This window comes from Siphateles boraxobius, unplaced genomic scaffold (genome assembly GCF_051911475.1).
Source record: "Siphateles boraxobius isolate OS27281-9 unplaced genomic scaffold, OSU_SipBor_1 12, whole genome shotgun sequence".
NCBI lineage: Eukaryota > Metazoa > Chordata > Actinopteri > Cypriniformes > Leuciscidae > Siphateles > Siphateles boraxobius.
The window spans coordinates 17,372,965-17,395,053 of record NW_027508722.1 but is presented as its reverse complement, the minus strand read 5'-3'; the positions used below and the strand labels follow the sequence as shown (position 1 = coordinate 17,395,053).

At 42.8% G+C, this 22,089-nt stretch overlaps 1 protein-coding gene across 1 annotated transcript; it reads right to left on the bottom strand.

Annotated features, from left to right (window-relative positions):
- Positions 1 to 15,424: 15,424 nt before the first annotated feature.
- On the bottom strand, positions 15,425 to 20,535 carry crabp2a (cellular retinoic acid binding protein 2, a). Its single transcript, XM_077209357.1, has 4 exons — positions 20,142 to 20,535; positions 17,185 to 17,363; positions 16,747 to 16,863; positions 15,425 to 16,635 (listed from the first exon to the last, which is right to left on the bottom strand). The coding sequence occupies exons 1-4, from the start codon at positions 20,221 to 20,223 to the stop codon at positions 16,585 to 16,587; spliced, it is 429 nt and encodes a 142-aa protein (XP_077065472.1). The 5' UTR covers positions 20,224 to 20,535; the 3' UTR covers positions 15,425 to 16,584.
- Between the last annotated feature and the right edge of the window lie 1,554 nt (positions 20,536 to 22,089).

Sequence of the window (22,089 nt, the reverse complement as noted above, 5' to 3'; positions counted from 1 at the left end):
GGACCCTTTTTTGAGCCTGGCCCACAAACCTCTCTCTCTCTCTCTCTCTCTCTCTCTCTCTCTCTCTCTCTCTCTCTCTCTCTCTCTCTCTCTCTCTCTCTGTCACACACACACACACACACACACACTCTCTCTCTCTCTCTCTCTCTCTCTCTCTCTCTCTCTCTCTCTCTCTCTCTCTCTCACACACACACACACACACACACACACACACACACACACACTTACTTACTTTATTTTACTCTCATTGTACGTGAAGTAGCCTACATCAGATGCGGTTTTGTTGGAAAGATTTGAAGGTAATAGAAATAGTAGCCTACAGTTTCCAACCGGAGTGAATCGAATAACAAATAGCCTATGTTATGGATTTGCCAACTCCATGTAGATTCTGGTTTCGATAACAGAGACCAATAAGTTTGCCTTTCCCTTTAGATAAACCTTTTGTTTTTATGACAGAATCGTGTTGTCATATCTTTTCCAACGCATCAACGCGCATTAACGCTATATAAGAGCATCGGAAACAAAAAAGCAAGATTGGGTTGATTTTGTTCTCTCGCCACACACAGTCATGCAACAGATATTATCGGCTCTGCTATGTTAAGACTTTGTCAAAGCATTGTAGTGCTTTGGGTCATGTCTGGGTTTACCACAACCCAGAAAACTAATTTAGTTTTGCCTGAGTAGGAGATCTATAAAGCAACAATTGTATATTTTTCCGCTCCTCTCCACCACCAAATTTCTATCACAATATCATTTCACCACATTTAAAAAAAATTGTGATTTCATTTCATAGGCCATATGCACAATGTTTTCAAAATGTTTTTTGTGTGCATATCTAGACAAAATTTAAGCTTAATTGAAAAACAATGAACAACGAAATCTGCATGACCTTTTTGAAAACTTGATTTTCTTTGTTTTCTTCACACTCTAAAGTAAACAAAGTAGCTACTCTAATGTTTGAAAATACTTTAGGTGCAATTATTGACTAACAACTGACTGTGATTGAACGTTTATTACATAGCAAAATGTTTAGCTTATTATGAAGTGCTTAGAAGTGAATCTCAGTCATGCACCTGCACAATAACCATCCAGCAGATGGCAAAAGAGTAACACATTTGAAACAATTTAGTTTCTTCTGACATTTTCAGCAAGAATCCTCGATATGGCGCTATTTCTCAGTTTTCCATCTGAGCCCTCCGGCGTTAAAGGGATACTCAAAAGAAATTTGTTGTTCCAAACCTGTGTGAGTTTATTTCTTCTGTTGAACACAAAAGAAGATAATTTGAAGAATGTTGGTAACCAAACAGTTGTATGACACCATTGACTTCCATAGTATTTTCCCCCATACTATATAAGTCAATGATGCCCCACACATGTTTAGTTACAAACATCTTCAAAATATATTCTTTTGTGTTCAGCAAAACAAATAAATGTATACAGGTTTGGAACAACTTGAGGGTGAGAAGCCTAAATGATGACAGAATTTTTATTTTTGGGTGAACTATCCCTTTAAGTAATTTTATCGAGTGATGATTTCCTTCAGTCTTCCTTCAGCATGGAGCGTTACCAAGGGTAAGTTTCACAACAAATCTTAATATTTGTAACCGCAGAAAATTGTGTAATTCACCTGTGGGAATGTGATGCAGTGCTTGTCACGTTAAGAAATGTCACACAGGTAACAGTTATGTGGGAGTGGAAACGAATTAAATGTCTCCCTGTTATTAACCCCCCCCCCCCCCCCCCCCCCTCTCTCTCTCTCTCTCTCTCTCTGTCTCTCTCTCTCTCACACACACACACACACACACACACACACACACACACACACACACACACACACAGATAGAGAGAGATGGAGATGGGGGGGGGGGGCATGCGGGCGGGGGGGGGGGGGGGGGGGTTGGGGGTCATGCTATTGGTGATTAATATGAAATGGACTATGTTTGTAGGAAAAAAGATAATTGCATTTAAAGCTCATTTCTAATACTGTCACATTTTGGGGAGGTAAAGGAATCTGGTCTTTAAAAAAAAGTGATGTCACCGCACCGCCATGGACACAAGTACCCACAAACACTAGTCATGTACATGCAAAAGCTACAATTCAAATCAAATGTTATTAACTGGACTAGCAGGATTTTCCTTCTGACTCACACTTATGTAATAATAAAAAAAAACTAAAAAAAAACTTAACTGGGTGTTCACATTTTCTCCAAGTACACACTCTCTTGTCATTAAAGAGTGAGCATTGAGGCCAAAACATACTCTTAACAAAGGAACAGATTTTGACCGTTTCTTGCCTTCTGCCTCAGTTCTCTGAACTAATCAAAACTCAGTGGTCACCTGACCCCGCCAGATGCCTGCTGTTACTAGCAATGTGGCTTCCCACAAATATGGTACTATACAGCATTGTATAGTAACCTGGGACTCCATTCAGTACAGTATGTGAGTGATGAAGACAGAGAGAGAAAAAAGCCATGTTCAACTTCAAGTTGTCAGTCCTATATTTCAGTGCTAGATTAAATTCACCTTGAATTCAAAATTGACAATTTATGTTTCTTTAATGCAATATTTCGGTATTTATTATGAATTATTCAGCAGTGCACATCATTTTTTTTTATTAAATTCACATGCACTCATAATCTTTATTCAAAATATCTTATTCTTGCACTCGCTTATCTTCTTTGATGATGTGTATTTTGGCGTGAGGGCAGGACACCCTGTCAATCACAAGTGATCACAGCAAATACAACGATCCAATGATCCAATCAATTCGTAAATGGACAAAATCATGTACCGCCCTACATTTTTTCTTGTTTGTGAAGCCATTTCACTTGGAACAAATAGGGAAGAAAAGACTATTGCAACTTACGTTTCATGCCGACTTTAAGTCCACATACAGTTTGGTTATTTATGAGAATGATTGACCGCCACAATCTGTATGAACTTGTGAGTGAATTTGTCTGTGAATTTGTAGGACTCGCAACCATATTTACAGCGAACCCCTGCTGTTTGAACACAACCGTAATTGACAACTAGCCTTGTGTGTGTTGCGTGCTTTCAAATGTGGTTTCACTAACATACAAAGACGGAGATGTGTGTCATTTTAAAGTTTTAGATCCAGTCAGGTGTTCCACCAGAATTGTTCCTGTCAGTATCTGTGGTTTGCGCATGACTTAGATGGTATAGAGTGCAACAACAGTGTTCCAGAAGTAAAAACTCTATTCATTTTCTCCATAAGAAATTTTGATTTTGAATGATAACTTATAAACCTTTAAATACAGACCTGTTAATCGCATTATTTCAGCTGCATTATTTCAGCTTATTTTTTAAACAGTGGAATTCCTGGTGAAAAACTTCATTACCCATGATGCTGTACAGACAATAACACCAATCAGAGTAAAAAAAAAACGTCTGCACACTCCATGAAGCTCTGCAAATGACGTAATCAAGTCGATCTGCCTACGCTCTCAAAATACTGAAATGTTTGTATATATATGCATATTTTGCCACAAACTTGAAATATATTGTTTTATACATATTTTCAACATTTGTAAATGAGTAGTTTTACATTTCTCCCTCGTTTTTAATATGATTATGCTATTCGCAGTGCTTAATGGGATTGTAGTTTGCCTCGCTAAAGCCGTCTTTTTGTCCGATTTTCAAAAACTTTTTTGGTTCAATTAAAGTTTGTTGTGATTCACCTCGTAGTCGTAGCTGATTGGCTTAGTTCATGGCTTACATTTATTCATTTAGCTGACGCTTATATCCAAAGCGACTTACAATTGCTATATATGTCAGAGGTCGCACGCCTCTGGAGCAACTAGGGGTTTAGTGTCTTGCTCAGGGACACATTGGTGTCTCACAGTGGATTCGAACCCGGGTCTCTCACACCAAAGGCATGCGTCTTGTCCACTGCGCCATCACCACCCCTAGGCTTATAACTCTTCAACGAAGACTATTTTAAAATATGGGATTTTCCCTATGGGAAAAATGAATGAAAAAAAAAATACTTCCGGAACCAGCACTGCTGAAAAAGTGGGCAGGAACCGACTTCAACCGTCATGTTTCCTGTGCGAGAACAAAAAAGGGGACTGACATCGATTAATCGCTCAGTAGCGAATCAAATGTTGAATGAAAGCTGTTGGGTGAACAGGACAGTTTAAGACTCTCTCTTAAAGTTAAAAATTTATATCAGCCTCAAATGCTGACTGTGTAAATGTAGCCTAAATGTCATCTTATTATTGTCTGCACTCCAGTCTTCCCCTTCATGCGTTGAGCTCCATGTAATAATATCTTACCCTATAAAAACCACAGTGAGTCACTGGGGTCAATGCTGTGATCTTTTGGTAATGTCTGCTGACCTCATCTACCCTTTCGGGCATCTGTAATTTTACCATATGTTATTCTCGCGGCAAATATACTGCAAGGGATCTGATCCTATTTTCAGAGTATGCTCTCTTTAAATTGTGTTGCAAAAGTTTGCCAAACTGACGCACATGTCCTCAATCTCTATATCCATATGAGCAAGGGCGTAGATTTGGTTTGAACATTGGGGGGGTTGAAGTTTGGGTATGCCTCCTGATATTGTGATCATGGTATAAATAATGGGGGGGTTGTAATGCATAGATTTAAATATTGGGGGGGTTATATCCCCCCCATCCCCCCCACAAATTACGCCCCTGCATATGAGCCAGAGGCCTAAAGAAATATTGTGTGTTCAATACAACTTAAAGGAACAGGTCACTTCAAAATAGAAGGAAAAAAAATACTGTGGAAGTCAATCTGGTACATCAACTGTTTGGGTACCTACAATCTTCAAAAGATCTTCCTTTATGTTTAGCAGAAGAAAGAAATGATTACTGATTTGAAACAACTTGAGGGTGAGTAGGCTAAATGATGAAAGAATTTTCATTTTTAAGTGAACTATTCCTTTAAGCTCAGTCGACAGCATTTGCAGCATAATGTTGATGATTACTAACCAAAAGTCATTTTGACTCAATGAGGTTATACAGTGAGTCACTTGCAATGGAAGTGAATAGGGATTTATATATAGATTTTAGGATTTAAATGCAGAAATGTGAAGCTTCAACATCAACATAATGCCAGAAATGCTGTCGATTGATCTAAACTCATCCTGAACCCAGAATATTCCTTTAAACTGACAGTTGACCTAGAAGCCTGGGCACGAGATGTGACTGTTTCCGTGTGATTCTGCTCTCCACACCTCAGTGCGGGACTCACTCTTTCCGTACGTCTGGAATCTTGGAATCCTCACCGTCTGCTCACTTTGAGTCAGCACCACTGTGAGAAATGTTTTAGACTGTTTGTCTTTTTCGGCTGGAAGTAAATGCCCAAGTGCATGTGTGTAGAGTTGTATACGAATTGCCTCTTTGGTTGTGTGCAAGCAAAATGCGTAGCGTGACGGGTGTGAAAAACATATTTTATATGAAGTTAACCCTGTTTACTTGTGTGTGTGAGCATAAGTATCTCTCCGACTGCCCTCGAGGTTCATGGATCAGGGCCAGCTGTGATCCACCAATCGGTTTTAAGGTGACAGTACTTGCTTTGAATTAAGCCCACAGGGATTTTTGGAGTGTTTTTTCTCCGGGCCGTTTCTTACTGTTAACTGTTTCACACACACACACACACACACACACACACACACACACACACACACACACACACACACACACACACACACACACACACACACACACACACACACACACACACACACACACACACACACACACACACACACACACACACACACGCTTGTACATGTCATACTTGGAAAACTCTTTGCCCACACAGTTTCTGCACACACACACCCTCCGTTACAGTTTCCCTCTATGTTGCCACTCAGTGTCCTTGACAAATTGTTTTTGCCTGCATATCCACAACCATACACACATAGAGTCTTATAAATCTTTCTATCTTTCACAATGTCCTGTGCAGTCTTTGCTGCAGGGCACAAAATATTATTTTACCAAGCTGTCTGTCCATATATTTACATGCATAAATCTGATCCAAATCACACAGTGCTGTCAGATTTAACACGGATCTGATATATCTGTTATCTTTCAACAACTGAGATTAAGATCTGACTTTGTATGACAGCCAGCTCATAGTTTGAGTATCACAAGCTCACATCCCATGGTTTGTTTATGCCACACAAACATTTTTTGACAAGTTCCGTTAAAATGGTACGAGAGTGATTTTTAAAGAGTTGTTACTAACAACATCGGGTTTGTTTAATCTTTCATGAAAATATATGTAGGCCTATTTGAATTTGGAGTCAGTAAGATTTTATGAATTTAGTATTGTTTTAAAGAAACTAATGCTTTTATTCAGCAAGAATGCAATAAATGTATTAAGTGACAGTAAAAACTTGTACAGTTTGACAAAATGTTTTATTTCAAATAAATGCTGTTCTTTTGAATTTTCTGTTAGAACAAAAAAAAACTGTTCCCTTTCGTTGTCACTCCGAGTTACGTCGGATGACGACGAATGGGGTTTCGCTTAGAAAGCCTATCAACTTCGAGTATTACAAAACGAGCCAATGGCAAAGAAATGCCATGGGTCTGCGGAATTTGCATGGCGTAACTCCGCCCCACCTCGTGGGTATAAAAGGATGAAGCCGGCAGCAAGCAGATATGTTTTCGCTTCGGAGCCAAGATAATTTCTTCACTCCACAGTCATCTCTGACTTCGCTCTACGAGACGAGCTTCTCTCTCCGATGTTGGTGTGACGGCGATCTGCAGCGAGCTCACAGTGCCTGCTGATCTCTGCAGTGGTCTGCCAGTGTGTGTGTGTCTCCCTGTGTGCTTCAACATCGCAGAGTTTTTTTCTCCTCTCTTAAAAGAGCTCGCACCCGGCACGTCTTTTTAAAGACGGCTCGCCCGTGCATTTCTGGTTGCAGCGGACTGGTATCGGACTCTGATGGGCACGCTCTCGGAGTCAGGTGATGTTCACCATTCTGGGGCTGATGTGCACGATGTCGGGCGGAACGTCTGCTCGACACCCCCATCTCCCAGGTCGGCCTCTTCGGCGGTGCGGTTGAGTGCTTCTGCCCAACAGTTCTCAACCGCCCATGAGCAGATTGAGGTTATTCTGCCCGACGGCCCCGCCGTCCGCTCAGATCCCTCAGTCTGCCCACTGCCGAAGGCGCCCTCCTACGGTTCCAACCCCGCCCGTTCACCCGGGCCTGGCTCTGAAAGACCGTAGGGGGGATGCCACAGCCCTCTCCAGCCCCGCCCCCGCTAAACGACGGGTTAAGTGGCACTTTTGAGATGGGCTGCTCAGAGATGAGACTCAGTTCTTTCCAGGAGTTGGTAGCAGGGCCACTCCTTTCCCCGGTGGAGGGCTGGCGAAGAATGCTTATTCAGAAAGAACTGACTCTCTCGTCTCTGAGCATATAGAGTTCTCGGATGACACAGAGCGCCGCCCACAAGCCGTGCTCTCCTCGTCCCCCTCTGTCCCAGAGGCGGTAGACACGGCGTGCCGTCCACGGACCGCTTCGCCCCTGTGCCCCTCTGTCGCCAGACCCCTGACAGAGCAGGCCCCCGTGAAACGCTGGTCCTTCCCTGGCCTCCTCTGTCAGGGTGCGGTTATGACCTTGCCCCCACACCGGGCCGCTATGCCGTCCACGTCTGGGCCGGTCATTCCGCTTCGCTGCACCACCGGGGGGACGTCTGTGGTTCTTGACGCCGCTGGCACAGTTGGGAGCCTGCCTAGAGCTTCCCTTCTGTTCCGCTGGGTCGCGCGAACCGTCGGCTCGGCTTGCGATTCAGTTCGCACGGTCTCCTCCCCGCTTCAGGGGAGTCTGCTCCACTTTGGTCGGTGGCTATGCCCCTATCATAGAGCGGAGGTTGCTACCCTACTGGCGATGGGTGCGATTGAGACTGTTCCTCCAGCCGAAATGAGGTCCGGGTTTACAGCCCCTACCTCATTGTCCCGGAGAAGTCTGGTGGGTTACGGCCAATCCTGGACCTACGCATCTGAACCGCTCCCTTCACAGGCTGCCGTTCAAGATGCTCCTGGCCAAACGCATTTCTGGATGTGTGCGGCCACAGGATTGGTTTGCAGCGATCGACCTGAAGGACGCCTACTTTTATGTCTCCGTTCTCCTTCGACCTACGGTTTGCTGTCAGGGCACGCGCATATCAGTACGCTGTTCTCCCATTCGGGCTTGCCCTGTCTCCTCGCGCCTTCACAAAGGTTGTTGAGGCAGCCCTTGTTCCTCCATGGGAACACGGAGTTCGCATCCTGAACTATCTCGGTGACTGGCTGTCTTAAGCTCACTCCTGAGACCAGGTTTGCGAATACAGGGACCCAGTGCTCCGGCACCTAGCTCGTCTGGGCCTTCGGGTCAACTGGGAAAGGAGTAAACTTTGCCCCGTGCAGAGGAGCTCTTTTCTCGGTATGGACTTGGTCGCCTTCTCCACTCAGCCATTGCTGACTTGCCTGAGACTATCAAGCGCAAGAGTGCGGTTCCACTGAAGTTTTTTCAGAGGCTCCTGGGGCATATGGCATCTGCAGCCGCGGTACGCCGCTCAGATTGCTTCATATGAGACCGTTTCAGCTTTGGCTTCGCGACCGAGTCCCGAGGTGGGCATGGCAACACGGCACCCTCCGAGTACCAGTTACTCCGACCTGCCGTCAGTACTCACCCCGTGGTCGAACCTCAGTTTTCTACGGGGCCGAGTGCCCCTGGAACGAGCTTCCCAGCATGTTGTTGTCTCAACAGATGCCTCCACGGGCTGGGGCGCCATGCGCAATGGACATGCTGTCACACTCTCATGTTGAGCAGAAATGCTCCTGAAAAATTCTGTGAGATTTATCACACCCAGGTGTTGAGCAGAAATGCTCCTGAAGTTCAGTGAATTTCTTCACACTTAGGTGTTGAGCAAGGTTGCTCCTGAAGCTCAGTGATTCTCGCATGTAGTGTTGAGCAGTATGGCATGTCTATTGCCTCGAGTTGCTGGCAGTACGCCTTGACCTGCACCGCTTCCGGGCGTTGCTCAGGGGTCAACACGTACTAGTCCGATCAGACAGTACCGCCACAGTAACGTACATCAACATGACTTATGGAGTCAGAAGCATCTGAGGTCGCTTCGAGCCATTTTCATTCCCGGAGTCCTGAACTGTGCAGCCGACGAGCTCTCACGGCTTCAGCCCCTCCCTGGAGAATGGCGACTCCATCCCCAGTCGGTTCAGCTGATTTGGGACCAGTTCAGGGACGCACAGATAGATTTGTTTGCCTCTCACGACTCGACCCATTGCGACCTGTATTATTCCCTGACCGAGGGCACGCTCGGCACGGATGCACTGACGCACAGCTGGCCGCGGGGCCGCATATATGCATTCCCCCAGTGAGCCTTCTTGCGCAGACCTTGCGCAAGGTCAGGGAGGACGAGGAGCAGGTCATCCCGGTTGCCCCTTACTGGCCCAACCGGACCTGGTTCCCCGAACTAGTACTCCTCGCGACAGCACCTCCCTGGCCGATCCCTCTGAGGAAGAACCTTCTTTCTCAGGGACGGGGCACCCTATGGCACCCTCGTCCCGATCTCTGGAACCTCCGCGTGTGGTTCCTCGATGGGACGAGGCAGGTTTGAGTACCCTACCACCAGCGGTGGTGGCTACCATCACTTCCGCTAGGGAGTCGTCCACGAGACACGTCTATGCGTGAAGTGGAACCTCTTCGTCAGCTGGTGCTCTTCTCACCGAGAAGACCCCCGGATATGCTCGATCAGCGTTGTGCTTTCCTTCCTTCAACAGGGGCTGGAGCGAAGGCTGTCTCCCTCCACCCTGAAGGTCTATGTTGCCGCTGTTGCCGCACACCATGACCTCATCGAAGGTAAGTCGGTGGGGAAGCATGACCTGGTCATCAGGTTCCTGAGAGGAGCGAGGAGACTAAATCCGCCTCGCCCTCCTCTCGTTCCCTCTTGGGACCTCTCAGTGGTTCTAACTGCCCTGAAGAGTGCTCCATTTGAGCCCCTGCAATCAGTCGAGCTTAAATTCCTGTCTATGAAGACAGCGCTCCTGGTTGCACTGGCCTCCATCAAGAGGGTAGGGGACCTGCATGCATTCTCTGTTGACGAAGCGTGCCTGGATTTCGGGCCGGCTTACTCTCACGTGTTCCTGAGACCCCGGCCTGGATTTGTGCCCAAGGTTCCTACCACTCCCTTCCGGGACCAGGTGGTGAACCTGCAAGCGCTGCCCCTGGAGGAGGCAGACCCAGCCTTGGCACTGCTCTGTCCAGTACGCGCTCTCCGCGCCTATGTAGACAGAATGCAGTGTTTCAGGACCTCAGACCAGCTCTTGTCTGTTATGGTGGGAAGCTGAAGGGAAAGGCTCTCTCCAAGCAAAGGTTGTCTCACTGGATAGTGGACGCCATTGCTTTGGCTTACCAGCAGCAAGGTCGACCGTGCCCACTTGGTGTGACTGCCCACTCCACCCGGAGTGTGGCGTCCTCTTGGGCTCTAGCGCATGGCGCCTCGCTAACAGAAATCTGCAGAGCTGCAGGCTGGTCGACACCTAACACATTCGCCAGATTCTACAATCTACGAGTGGAGCCAGTGTCCTCTCATGTACTCGCTTCAACCAGCTAGTACTGGACCCGTTTAGGTGTCTTCGCTTGCTCGCCATTCCACTCCACGGACTGGATACGTGCGATATTATATTATATACGGGCGGCAGTGGCTCAGTGGTTCATGTAGATTGTCTACAAACCGAAAGGTTGGTGGTTCGATCCCCGGTTCCACCTGACCAAGTTTTCGAGGTGTCCATGAGCAAGACACCTAACCCCAGCTGCTCCCGACGAGCTGGATGGCGCCTTGCATGGTTGACACCGCCGTCGGTGTGTGAATGAGTGCGTGAATGGGTGAATGTGAGGCAATATTTAAAGCGCTTTGGTGGCCATTGGGTCTGTTAAAGTGCTATATAAATGCAGTCCATTTACCATTTACCATTTCTTCCCCAAAAGCCCTGAGTTCCTCCAGCACTCCTGACGTTGGCGCCAGTGTCTACTCCCTGCGTTTCGGCTAGGTGCCTCCCGTGTGCATGGTCCCTCCCCCGAGCGACCCCCACATGTGTATTTCCACTGTAAGCCTCTCTGAGCATGTGTCTTTCCCTTGGCAAGCCACCTTGCCACCCCTGGGGTTGAAATATTCCACCTGCGGCTGGATACCCCAGCGTTCTCCATATGTTCCTTCGGGACATATGTGTATTCTCTAAGTCCCCCCCCCCCCCCCCCCCTCTCTGGGCTGGCATTAATTGCATACTTCCCCTAGCTTGGGATATGCTTCCCAGTGTACCTTGGTATTCCTGTGTTAAATGGAGTCCTTCGACCAGTCTCGACAGGGATCTCGATTTACGCAGGGCACTGGAAGACAGCTTAGAAGGTGGCGTGATTAGACTGGTAACCCCATTCGTCGTCATCCGACGTAACTCGGAGTGACAACGAAAGGGAATGTCTACGGTTACGTATGTAACCCTCATTCCCTGAGTAGGGAACGGAGACGTTACGTCTGCCTGCCACTTTCCGCTGTACCACGGGGATCGCCTGAGCTCAGTCTTGGCTCCTCAGCGAATAAAAATATCTGCTTGCTGCCGGCTTCCTCCTTTTATACCCACGAGGTGGGGCGGAGTAACGCCATGCAAATTCCGCAGACCCATGGCATTTCTTTGCCATTGGCTCGTTTTGTAATACTCGAAGTTGATAGGCTTTCTAAGCGAAACCCCATTCGTCGTCATCCGACGTAACGTCTCCGTTCCCTACTCAGGGAATGAGGGTTACATACGTAACCGTAGACGTTTTCAACCCTGATAATAACAAGAAATGTTTCATGAGCACCAAATCTGCATATTAGAATGGTTTACGAAAGATCATGTGAAATTCAAGAGTCAGGACTGAACTAAAACGTTGCCTTCTTTTTACAACAAAATGTTCAAAATATTTCAAAAAAAATTAATTTGGGGCAAAATTGTTTAGTGTGGTAACACAAACAAAAAATTGAAATAATGATATTTTTTTTATTTAATAATGACTTTTTCCTTTTTAATTTGATAGATTTTCATATGGTGTTTCATTCAGCGCCGTATGTTGTGTACACGAATTCAGGCCCCAGTAAATACAGTAAGAAACCTGTGCACTGTTTTAGTGCACTGGAAGAATTTTGCGATTGAAACACCCTTACGAAAAATAAGTTTATTCAAGTGTTCTATTAGTATACTTCTTTTAAATTAAAAATAAGAAATTATACTTTCAGTTTACATTTTATATACTTCTCAAAAATATATTTTATGTACTTCTCAGAAATATACTTAAAATTACACTTAAGTGTACTTGGCCTGTACTTGTACTCAATCTTTTGATCGAGATAATAAAAGTATACGGGGCGCTATGACATGTCTTCTAGTACAGAATCTCCGGATCAAAACAGAGGAGAAGAAGAAGGTGAAACAAGTGATAGAAGATTGCTCACTCAAATGTAAAATATCGTGATCATCAAACATTAAACAGCATGTCAATCAAAACTGCTTAATGTTACCAAATAAAATGAAGCATAACCCAAAAAGAGAAAGTGACTGTGAAGCTTTGGGTGTGTTGGACTCGATCTACTCCGTCTGTGTTTTGATCATCTTTCTGAATCTGATCAAGGCGTAGTCTTTGGCAAAAATGTGATTTTTCTCAACTTTTTTGTTTAAAATGTGTCCTTTCTTTATAAAACTTACCGACATTCAACTGTTAATGAAAAAAGGATGCATGAAGCTAAAAATTTTTTTTTAAATTAAAGTAAAGTTAAAGGTATTTTTCAAGTATAAAAAATAATATCCACATTTGAAAATAGTAGTATACTGAAATTGCAAAAATAATATAGTAAACTGTAAGTATAATGGTATGTTCACTTAAAGAAAACTTACTTGCAGTATAAACTACTAAACTAGTAGTTTACTGAGTACACTTCAGTGTGTACATTCATAAACTAAAAAAAATACTACTTGTATTAAAATAGTAAACTACTAGTATACTTATAAGTTCACTTGTAGTACAGATGCATTACAAATGAGAAACCTAGTTGTGTACTTAAAGTTTACTACTGTTAAACTTATAGTACACTTAAACGTATACTTTCATATACTAAAAGTGGGCAATATAGTCCCAAGCCGTACTGAAACAGTACACTTACAAGTTTACTACAAGTACACATTAATATTAGTATAATTACTACATAAAGTATACTTAAAAATATTCTTCAACATAACTTATGTAGACTTCATAAAATGAACTTGAAGTATACTTCTTATTCGTAAGGGCAGTCCTTAAAATGGCCGACTCCCTGATCAGTGCCCTGACTACTGGACGAGGGGTTACTGCTGTTTCAGATTTTATTTGCAAAATGAGAAAATTGTGAAATGTTTTTGAGAACTTGCTGAATGTTAGATTTGGAAGTCTGCTCTTGTATGTCTTTGAAAATAGTCACTTAACTGTTGAGTAATGCTGGATGACATTTTGGGGCAGTTGTGGCCTAATGGTTAGAGAGTTGGACTTCTATCCTGAAGGTTGTGGGTTCAATTCTTAATACCGGGAGGAAACGACTGAGGTGCACTTGAGCAAGGCACCTAACACCCAATTGCTCCCGGGCGCCGCAGTGAATGCCCACTGGCCACGGTTTGCAGTGAGTGTGTATTGACTGTGTGTGCAGAGGACAAATTCCGAGTATGGGTTGCTATACTTGGCCTTCACGTCACTTCATTAGTTTTGTGTGTGTGTGTGTTCTGCTGGATAATTGCTTATCTGATTGTCAAATTGCCTGCCAGCCAAATCCAGAGCAAACAGAGATTGTCATTCCAGATTTACCTGCCCTGCACATAGCTGGGCAAAATCAGCATGTGTGTGTGTGTGTGTGTGTGTGTGTGTGTGTGTGTGTGTGTGTGTGTGTGTGTGTGTGTGTGTGTGTGTGTGTGTGTGTGTGTGTGTGTGTGTGTGTGTGTGTGTGCGTGTGTGCGTGTGTGCGTGTGTGTGTGTGTGTGTGTGCGTTTGTGTGTGTGTGTGTGTGTGTGTGTGTGTGTTTATGAGTTGTTAGACTATCTGCTTGTGTTCCTTTGAAGTTAATGACCAAATATGTGAGTGTTTCTGGCACATAGGGCCAATTACTGGCTGTGGGCACTCACATGTGTGAGTGTGTGTATGTGTGCGGTTTTATGTTCTGTGCTCACAGTGTCCAAAGTGTTTGATGGTACATGTGAAGGTTCTACAGAATGTGCATGTTTGGTTTCATATGTGTGCAAATGTGCGGGTGGTTTTCGAGAGGAGAGAGACAGCTGCCTTTTACTGCCCCAGGGGGTAATAAAGGAGGAAGGAGAGACCGTTATTTGGGGTCTTTTATAGGGGCAGGAGGTAGAGAGAGGTTGGTTTTATTAGGGTCACACAGTAACCAAGTACAGCTGCAGGCATCACCCCTAAACCTCTCCACATTCCAGCATCACCTCCATTCCTACCTTTGTTTTTCTTTGTAATTGTGAATACACTTTATTATGTCTATTAATCTTTATATTTCTGTTCTTAACTGTCCTGAATGGGTGTACTGTGTATTATGTACAGTATACATATGGGTGTTTACTGGTCCTCATTTAATTTTTTGACCCTGAGTTTCTATTCCCTCTTATGATCCTGCTCCCTGTTAAGCACATCTGCCGTTGATCATCTTCACCTTGTAATCCGACTGGCATTTCCTGCTCAGAATGGATAGTTGGCTTCTTTGCCTGGATCTATTTTATTTAACAGCTTTATCCCTTTGGCTAATCTAGTTTCCAATAAATGACCCTTGGCCAACACATCCTATGCTTTCGGCACGGCAAAATGGAAATGTTAATGTTTTAGAATAGGTTACTGGGGAAATTTCTTTGATGGCTTGTTGTGGGGTTTTTTCATCCATTTTTACATTAAAATACATTTACATTCCATTCATTTGAACACTGATTAGTGTATTAAAAGTGTAGGGTCTTGCAAAACAGGAACCAGAGACAGTGTGATAATGATGAGAAAGAAAGACTGAGATGGAAAAATCAGGGAGAGACGAAGGGGTGGAGAGGGACAGACAAGTTATTCTAGTTACAGCCAGCTGGCAGGAATACTAAAATAAGATGTGAACCCCACAGTATGTCTGAGTGAGAAAGAGTGAGGGTTTGTTATAAAGGTCAATGTGATTTCTTTAATTTCTTATTATTTTAAAATAAAATTAACGAACATTTATTGCATTGGCATCATGGAACCACCACTAAGCATCTGTATGGATAAATGCTACTGAATGGCAGAAAAACACATACTCTCGGCAGTGACCTTTATTGTCCATGCACAGAAATAAGTAATGATTGCTGAAATTGTTTATACATAAAAATAAAAATAAAAAGAGAGTTTGGATAAAAATTCAGATTCAGCTTTTATTAAAATATATACAAAAATAAAGAGGAAAAGAGAAGGATGGGATTGAAGAGTTCTAATCACGATTGACCATTTGCTTAGCTCCGCCCCCTTTGGAACTGTTTTTCCTAATTCAGACAAGATTTACAGAACGTCACATAGGAATGAACTGGAGATTTCCATGAACAGCAGGATTTTAAAAGATTGAATATTGGCCTTTCTTGGGCTGGAATGAATTGAAGTTGAAAAGCATTTTATCAGCCATTGTTCTTTAAACAAATTGTTAAATTATGCTGTAACGTGTAAACTTTGGCCACAGCAAATCAGAATGAAGCAAACACTTCTCACAATTAACTGAATTGAACCATAAAATTTAATTTAAAAGCTATCCAAACACACAGATTCTCCATAGAGTTGGAGAGTAAAAGCCTGTCTGAGAAAATGGAGGACTGCAACAGTTGGTAAGTTAGGATTAGTCAGTAACATTTTAAGATGAAGCTAAGCAAAAGGTCAACTGAGAAAAAAAAAAACTGATGGACTAAACTACAGACATAACATGTTCCGAGGGCATATCGTACACTGATGAACATTCTTAAGGTACGGTTACATTCACGAAATGTTGCAGGCAAAAAAAAAGTCCATTGTCTATTGCCATTAGTGTGGTGATGTATGAAGTTAAATATTCAAAAAAAGTCAGTTGAATCCGTTTCGAAATCTGAATGGGGAAATCTTCCACCCTCTTACGAAATTCGCAATCGTGTGGATTCTGTTTGTGAAAGTTCTGCGATTTATGATAAAAGTCACCTTTTCTGCAATTTTTACAGTGGTGATAATGGACTGTCTTACCAAAGGCTGATTTTCAAGCTTTAGATATCCAGGTCTTCATCTATGTGGAGACCAACCCTCAAAAGTGCTTTTGAGCCCAAATTATGTATTTGTTAAATGATCAATCAGGGCCCAGTTAAAAAAAAAAAATCTTTGCTTGGATTTCTGGAACCTCACATGAATTATTTGCATGTAATATTCAAATACATTGTCAACAAAAAAAGCATGAAAGAAGAGATGAGGGAGAAAGGAAATAGATGATATAAAATCACAGTCAATGGTTAATGAGGAAAGAGAGTGATCTGGATGGATATTCTTCCTTTTTCCTCATACTTTCACTCTCTGATATAAACTCTTGTACACACCACATCATCTGCGGTCATTGTCTGCAAAAATAAAAACAGGAAAAAAGTCTATTGAAAGGAAAAATATGATCGAAGACCAATGTGTGTGTGAGAATCACAAGGATAACATATAATAACATGAATGCATCTTACCAGAATCAGTTCGCCGTCGTTGGTTATCTCCCTGGTCCATGAGGTTTTTGGACCCTCACCCTTCTGCAAAGTCTGTTCACAGCTAATTTTGCTGTCTGTTTGCCAGCAAGGGAAGCTCTGAGAGAAACAGAGATAGACAAATATGTAAAGGCAGATTTTTTCGGTCTTTTCTTTGGTCTGTTTTAATGTGTGACTGTAAAAGAGAGACAGAAAGATTGAGAAACAGATCAGTGCCCATGAGAATGTGAGTTCCAGAGAAAGGGTGTGTGTTGAGTTTGATAGCTCCTCTGAGATGGAGGGTGTGAGTGAGTCCACATCAGATTACAAACACAGACCTTTCATATGGTTCTTGTTTTTTTGAACATTTTGGAATAGGAAAACACAGGTCGACAAATGTAGGATGACATTTGAAGTGTTTTTATATGGGTGTGTATATACCGTGCAGGGACGTCCATCCACAGTGGCCTCATTAAACTCCTGTCCAACTGTGAAGGTGACATGGGTGGTCCTCACAGAGGTGAAGGTCTTGATTGAAAGTGTCTCTCCGTCCTGGGTAATCTCCACGGATGGCTTTGACGCTGCTGCGACCGCAATCTTACGCAACATCACGTTCACACCTGACAAAACACACATGCACATCAGAACAATCTCTTGAAGAACAGTGAGAATTCTGACGTCCAAACAAGCTGTGGGAAAGTCTTCATTTATAGAGTTTTTGAGAGTGATATTATTAAGACTGGCTGTGCTCCATACATCTGCGCTCTCTGCCGACAATGCCTGATGACATCACCTCATATAATCCCGCATATATTGGGAAAGCAATTTGACAAGATGAGTTGCCCATAAAAATTAAAATTAAAAAGCATGGTAATCCACACAGTACTACAAGTACACAGAAAGATGTAGTCTTTCCCTGATATTCTACAATCACAACAAATGAAACAAATATTTAAATGTTACATTAATATCGAAATTTAATTAATATACCAATTTAATAGTCACCAATATCCAGAATGAATTCTGCTGAATACAAAAGATATTTTAAAGAATGTCGGTAACCAAACAATTGATGGACCCCATTGACTTCCATAGTATTTTTTTCCCTATCCTCTTCAAAATATCTTATTTTGTGTTTAGCAGAAGAAAGAAATTCATACAGGTATGGAACAACTTGAGGGTGAGTAAATGATCACAGAATTTTCATTTTTGGGTGAACTATCCCTGAATATTGCCAAGCTGAATATTGGTAAGTTTTTTGGAGAATGCTCACTCTTGCTTTGTGTGTGTGTGTGTGTGTGTGTGTGTGTGTGTGTGTGTGTGTGTGTGTGTGTGTGTGTGTGTGTGTGTGTGTGTGTGTGTGTGTGTGTGTGTGTGTGTGTGTGTGTGTGTGTGTGTGTGTGTGTGTGTGTGTGTGTGTGTAGGTGGGTGAACTCATTGAAAGGGGGAAGTTATTCAACCAGCCACAGGGGATGCTGTAATCTATTAAACCTTCCTGACAGGAAATGGATAGAGCGCAGTGTGGAAGTAGGGAAGGGCAGAGGCAACAATGGAAAAAAAAGCATGGCACAGTTGAGGGAGGGCAAGATTACTGACAAGAGAAGAAAAAGAAGCAAGAACGGCAACAAGGGGTATTCAAGTGAGGGTAAAGACAGCTAGATATAAAGAGGCCAGTCTCTCTCTCTCTCTCTCTCTCTCTCTCTCTCTCTCTGTGTGTGTGTGTGTGTGTGTGTGTGTGTGTGTGTGTGTGTGTGTGTGTGTGTGTGTGTGTGTGTGTGTGTGTGTGTGTGTGTGTGTGTGTGTGTGTGCGTCTCTGTGCATCGAGTAGAATTTCACACAACTCACCTCACACACATTCCCACCTGTCACCAAGGGTAAATATATACACATGAAGGCAGACAAGATGGAGGCAAAAATTTAGACACACATTCAGGCAGAGACGTGGAAACACTTTGTCAATTACTCCAATGACTTTTAGCATAGTCCATTAGCACACACACACACACACACACACACACACACACACACACACACACACACAAACAATTTGTGTGATAAACACAAGAAAACGTAAATCTAGACCTATTTACAATTTACTGAGGCAGGCAGAACCTTATTAAAAAAAACATTAGCTAATAAAGTTAGACTGACTCTGTCAGATAAAGCCCTGTTTCAAACTCCATAACTGGAGATTTTACTCCATAATATGCTAGGAGTCAGACGGCCAGGGTCAGTGTCATAGGTTAAAGGTCAAAGGAAGCATTTCAGTATAGAGGGATGAAGATGAGGACAGGAGATGGAGGAGGGTGAATGACAGGGTGTGGCGACAGGTCGGGCACAGCTGTGCACAGGAAAATTTGTGTGGTGATAAAGAATTTTAGAGCGTGTGAATTTAAGAGTTATAATGAATGTGTCTGTGCAAAACATTAAAACAAGTTGCAAAGTTCATTCCTCAATCAACCCATCTGTCAATCATGCATATTCCATGCACATTTGTCCTCAGAAGTTTGTGTGGCTGCAGATCTCATCTCCTGCAGTTTTTCGTATTCATATACCAGTAATACATCATGTTCCCATGTCAGAAACAGCGGGACTCCCTATCTATTGTGCTCCTTCTCCGCCCTCTTTAACCTGTCTGCTTCATTTCATCATTCTTTTGAATGGTGACATGGAGGACCCACTCTCCCTTCTTAGGGAAGCTGATTCTTTTGTTCACACAGACTGTTGAAGAGGGGTGTTTGGGTGGCAGCAGTGCCCTCATTAAATCGGACGTCAGTCAAATTTTGGAAACTCACAGACAAACCTGGATTCTGGCTTGAGCAATGGTAAGCATTTAAACAATAATTTTCCGAGTTGGTCGAGAAATACAGCAAGTGAGCCGACTTTTCCAAACACGCATATGCAATTTGCGCACCCACAAACTGAGAGCGCGAGGTGTTTTTCTATCCTGCACAAAAACGGAAAAGACAGCGAATGGATCTTTAAAGCACCAGTCAGGACAGTATCACATTGCTCAAGGAAATGAAACGAAATAAGCTCAGCACTGCCAAATCTAAGAGCCAATTGCTTTTTACCTGACTAGTTTCATTAAAACGAAGAGACACCAGTGTCTAATAATATTTAGGCTAGGCCTATTTGTTTCTAATTACGCACTAAAGTTAGAATATAATTAGTATATAGCCTAAATAATACGTAGGCTATTAAATAAGTAGTATCTAGTAGAATAAAAACAGGAAGTTATACGGGATAAATATTGAAGCGGTTTGCATTCACACACAAGAGAGGTAATAATGAATGTGTTGGTCTGTAGCGCAATCCATGACCGCGCGTCTAGGATTTGCGCTCTCTCTCTCTCACACACTATCTGCGCGCGCGCCGGCATCATAATAAACACTTACCCAGTGCCTTAAGAAGCTCCTCGAAGTTCTCTGAGCTTTTCATTTTCCAGGTACCAGCAAAATCGGGGATTTTGCGATCCATCGCGTTCTGTCGAGCCTTAGAGTGTATCCCACTATTATTCTCTCTAGTGTGTGGCTAAATGTCGGTCCTTGATACTGACACCGTGTAAAAGTACCTGCAACTTTGATTCTGAAAGCAGTGTCCCCCCACTGCTAAACTTATTAAACTTAAATTAATTTTCTCTTTTCTCTACCCTTCTATTGCTCACCCAGTCTTCCGCCGTTGACAAGATAAACTGAATGTCAATCTGTGCCTTTTTTTACCCGTCTAAGACTTTCATTCAGTTCTTCCAAACGTTATAGCTTGTGGTGAATAGGTTGAACCTAAAATTTGGGCCAGTTATCACACTTAATCTGTGATCGCACACACCCCTTTTTTTGAGAAACCCCACCCTCTATTTGCCCTGTCAAATCAAGGCGCCACTGAGACTTCGGGATGATCTTGTCCCGCCCACACCACGCCCCACTGAAAACATGTGCGCACTCGAAAACGCCAATTGGAGCTCGTTTTTGCATTGTAGTTTTCCTTAAATATTTAAATGAATACGACTTTGTTTCTTATTGTAGGCTACATTGAAAATTATCGCAAAAACGTTATTTTTATTCCTATTTTATATTCACAATCGTGTCAAAGAATCTAGCCTATTTCAATCTTTTAGATGCCACGAACCCAAAACCTGATCATCCCCGAGTCATGCGACTGCCAGGGTCCCCCATCCTAAGATTTAAAAGGCCTCTATAGCCTATATACAATCTACTGTGAAAAAATATATAATGTCTTGTCTAAATATTATTTGGAAAATATAGTTTCTATTAAGTTAACTTTCCCCTAATCATTATAGCATTGTACTGTTAGATTAATTAATTATTTAGTAATTTATTTATTTATTTATTAAACTAATTTTTTTTAAGTAGCCTATGTAACTATCTGTTATAATTTGTTGTTATCTAACGTTATTTTCTTATTTTTTTAAGAAACAGTTTTTCTAAATATTTCCAAATGACCGCCTATAGCACTCCCTGGTAGGCAAATACATAAAATAAAAGGGGACTACGTATTGAATAAAATAAAAAATGGGAATTTACTTACAAATATGTTATATAGACTACAAAATATAAAAAATATATAATATATAAAAATATTAGTGTAATTTGGGACCCACTGACGTAGGCTAATAGACGTAATAATTATTGGTGGTGTTGTTTACGTTTAGTTATTCCCTGCTCTTTCTCAAGTAGCTACTTTATTGGCGTGTTTGTTTTCCATTCAGTATTATTATTAATAATAATAATAATGATAATAATAATAATAATAATAATAATAATAATAATAATAATAATAATAATAATAATAATAGCATATAAGCTGTAGGCCTAGAATAGAATAGATATGTGAATAGAATCGAATAATACAAACATTAACAAGAGACATCACAATGAACATATAGAATGTAGTGTACAGATGTCTCTCTCTGTGAGACAAGCTGTGTACAAGTAGGATACACATAGACTGCATTAAACATACAGGGCAATTTGTCGACTGATTGTTAAAACAGGACTCTGTCAAGTTCAGTCCCTCTTGTCCATTCCCGCGGTTGATCTAAATCAACGCACACTCAAAGCTCCTGTAACTGGATCTGCCTCCGTTGTGGTTACCGTCTTCCCCGTTTGGGGCTGCGGGAGACACGGAGGGTCCTCTGAGGGAGGTGGAAATTCCAGAGATCCTGACGGGAGCAAGAGAATGCCAGGGAAGAGAATTGCGCAGACACAAAAGGTGACCTGGCAGGGGCCAGGAGGTTGCAGCAGTGTCCCTGAGGGTCATTATAGGCTCCCCCTCACCACTGCTGTTGAAGCGGAAGAAAAGAGCTGAGCATACGGGGGGTAGGGG

Excerpts from the sequence above, each read along its gene's own strand:
- crabp2a (XM_077209357.1), bottom strand. The coding sequence starts at position 20,223 with ATGGATCGCAAAATCCCCGATTTTGCTGGTACCTGGAAAATGAAAAGC. Across the intron at positions 17,364-20,141 it reads GGAGCTTCTTAAGGCACTGG|GTGTGAACGTGATGTTGCGT; the intron begins GTAAGTGTTTAT and ends GTGTTTTGTCAG. Across the intron at positions 16,636-16,746 it reads ACGACGGCGAACTGATTCTG|ACAATGACCGCAGATGATGT; the intron begins GTAAGATGCATT and ends TTATTTTTGCAG.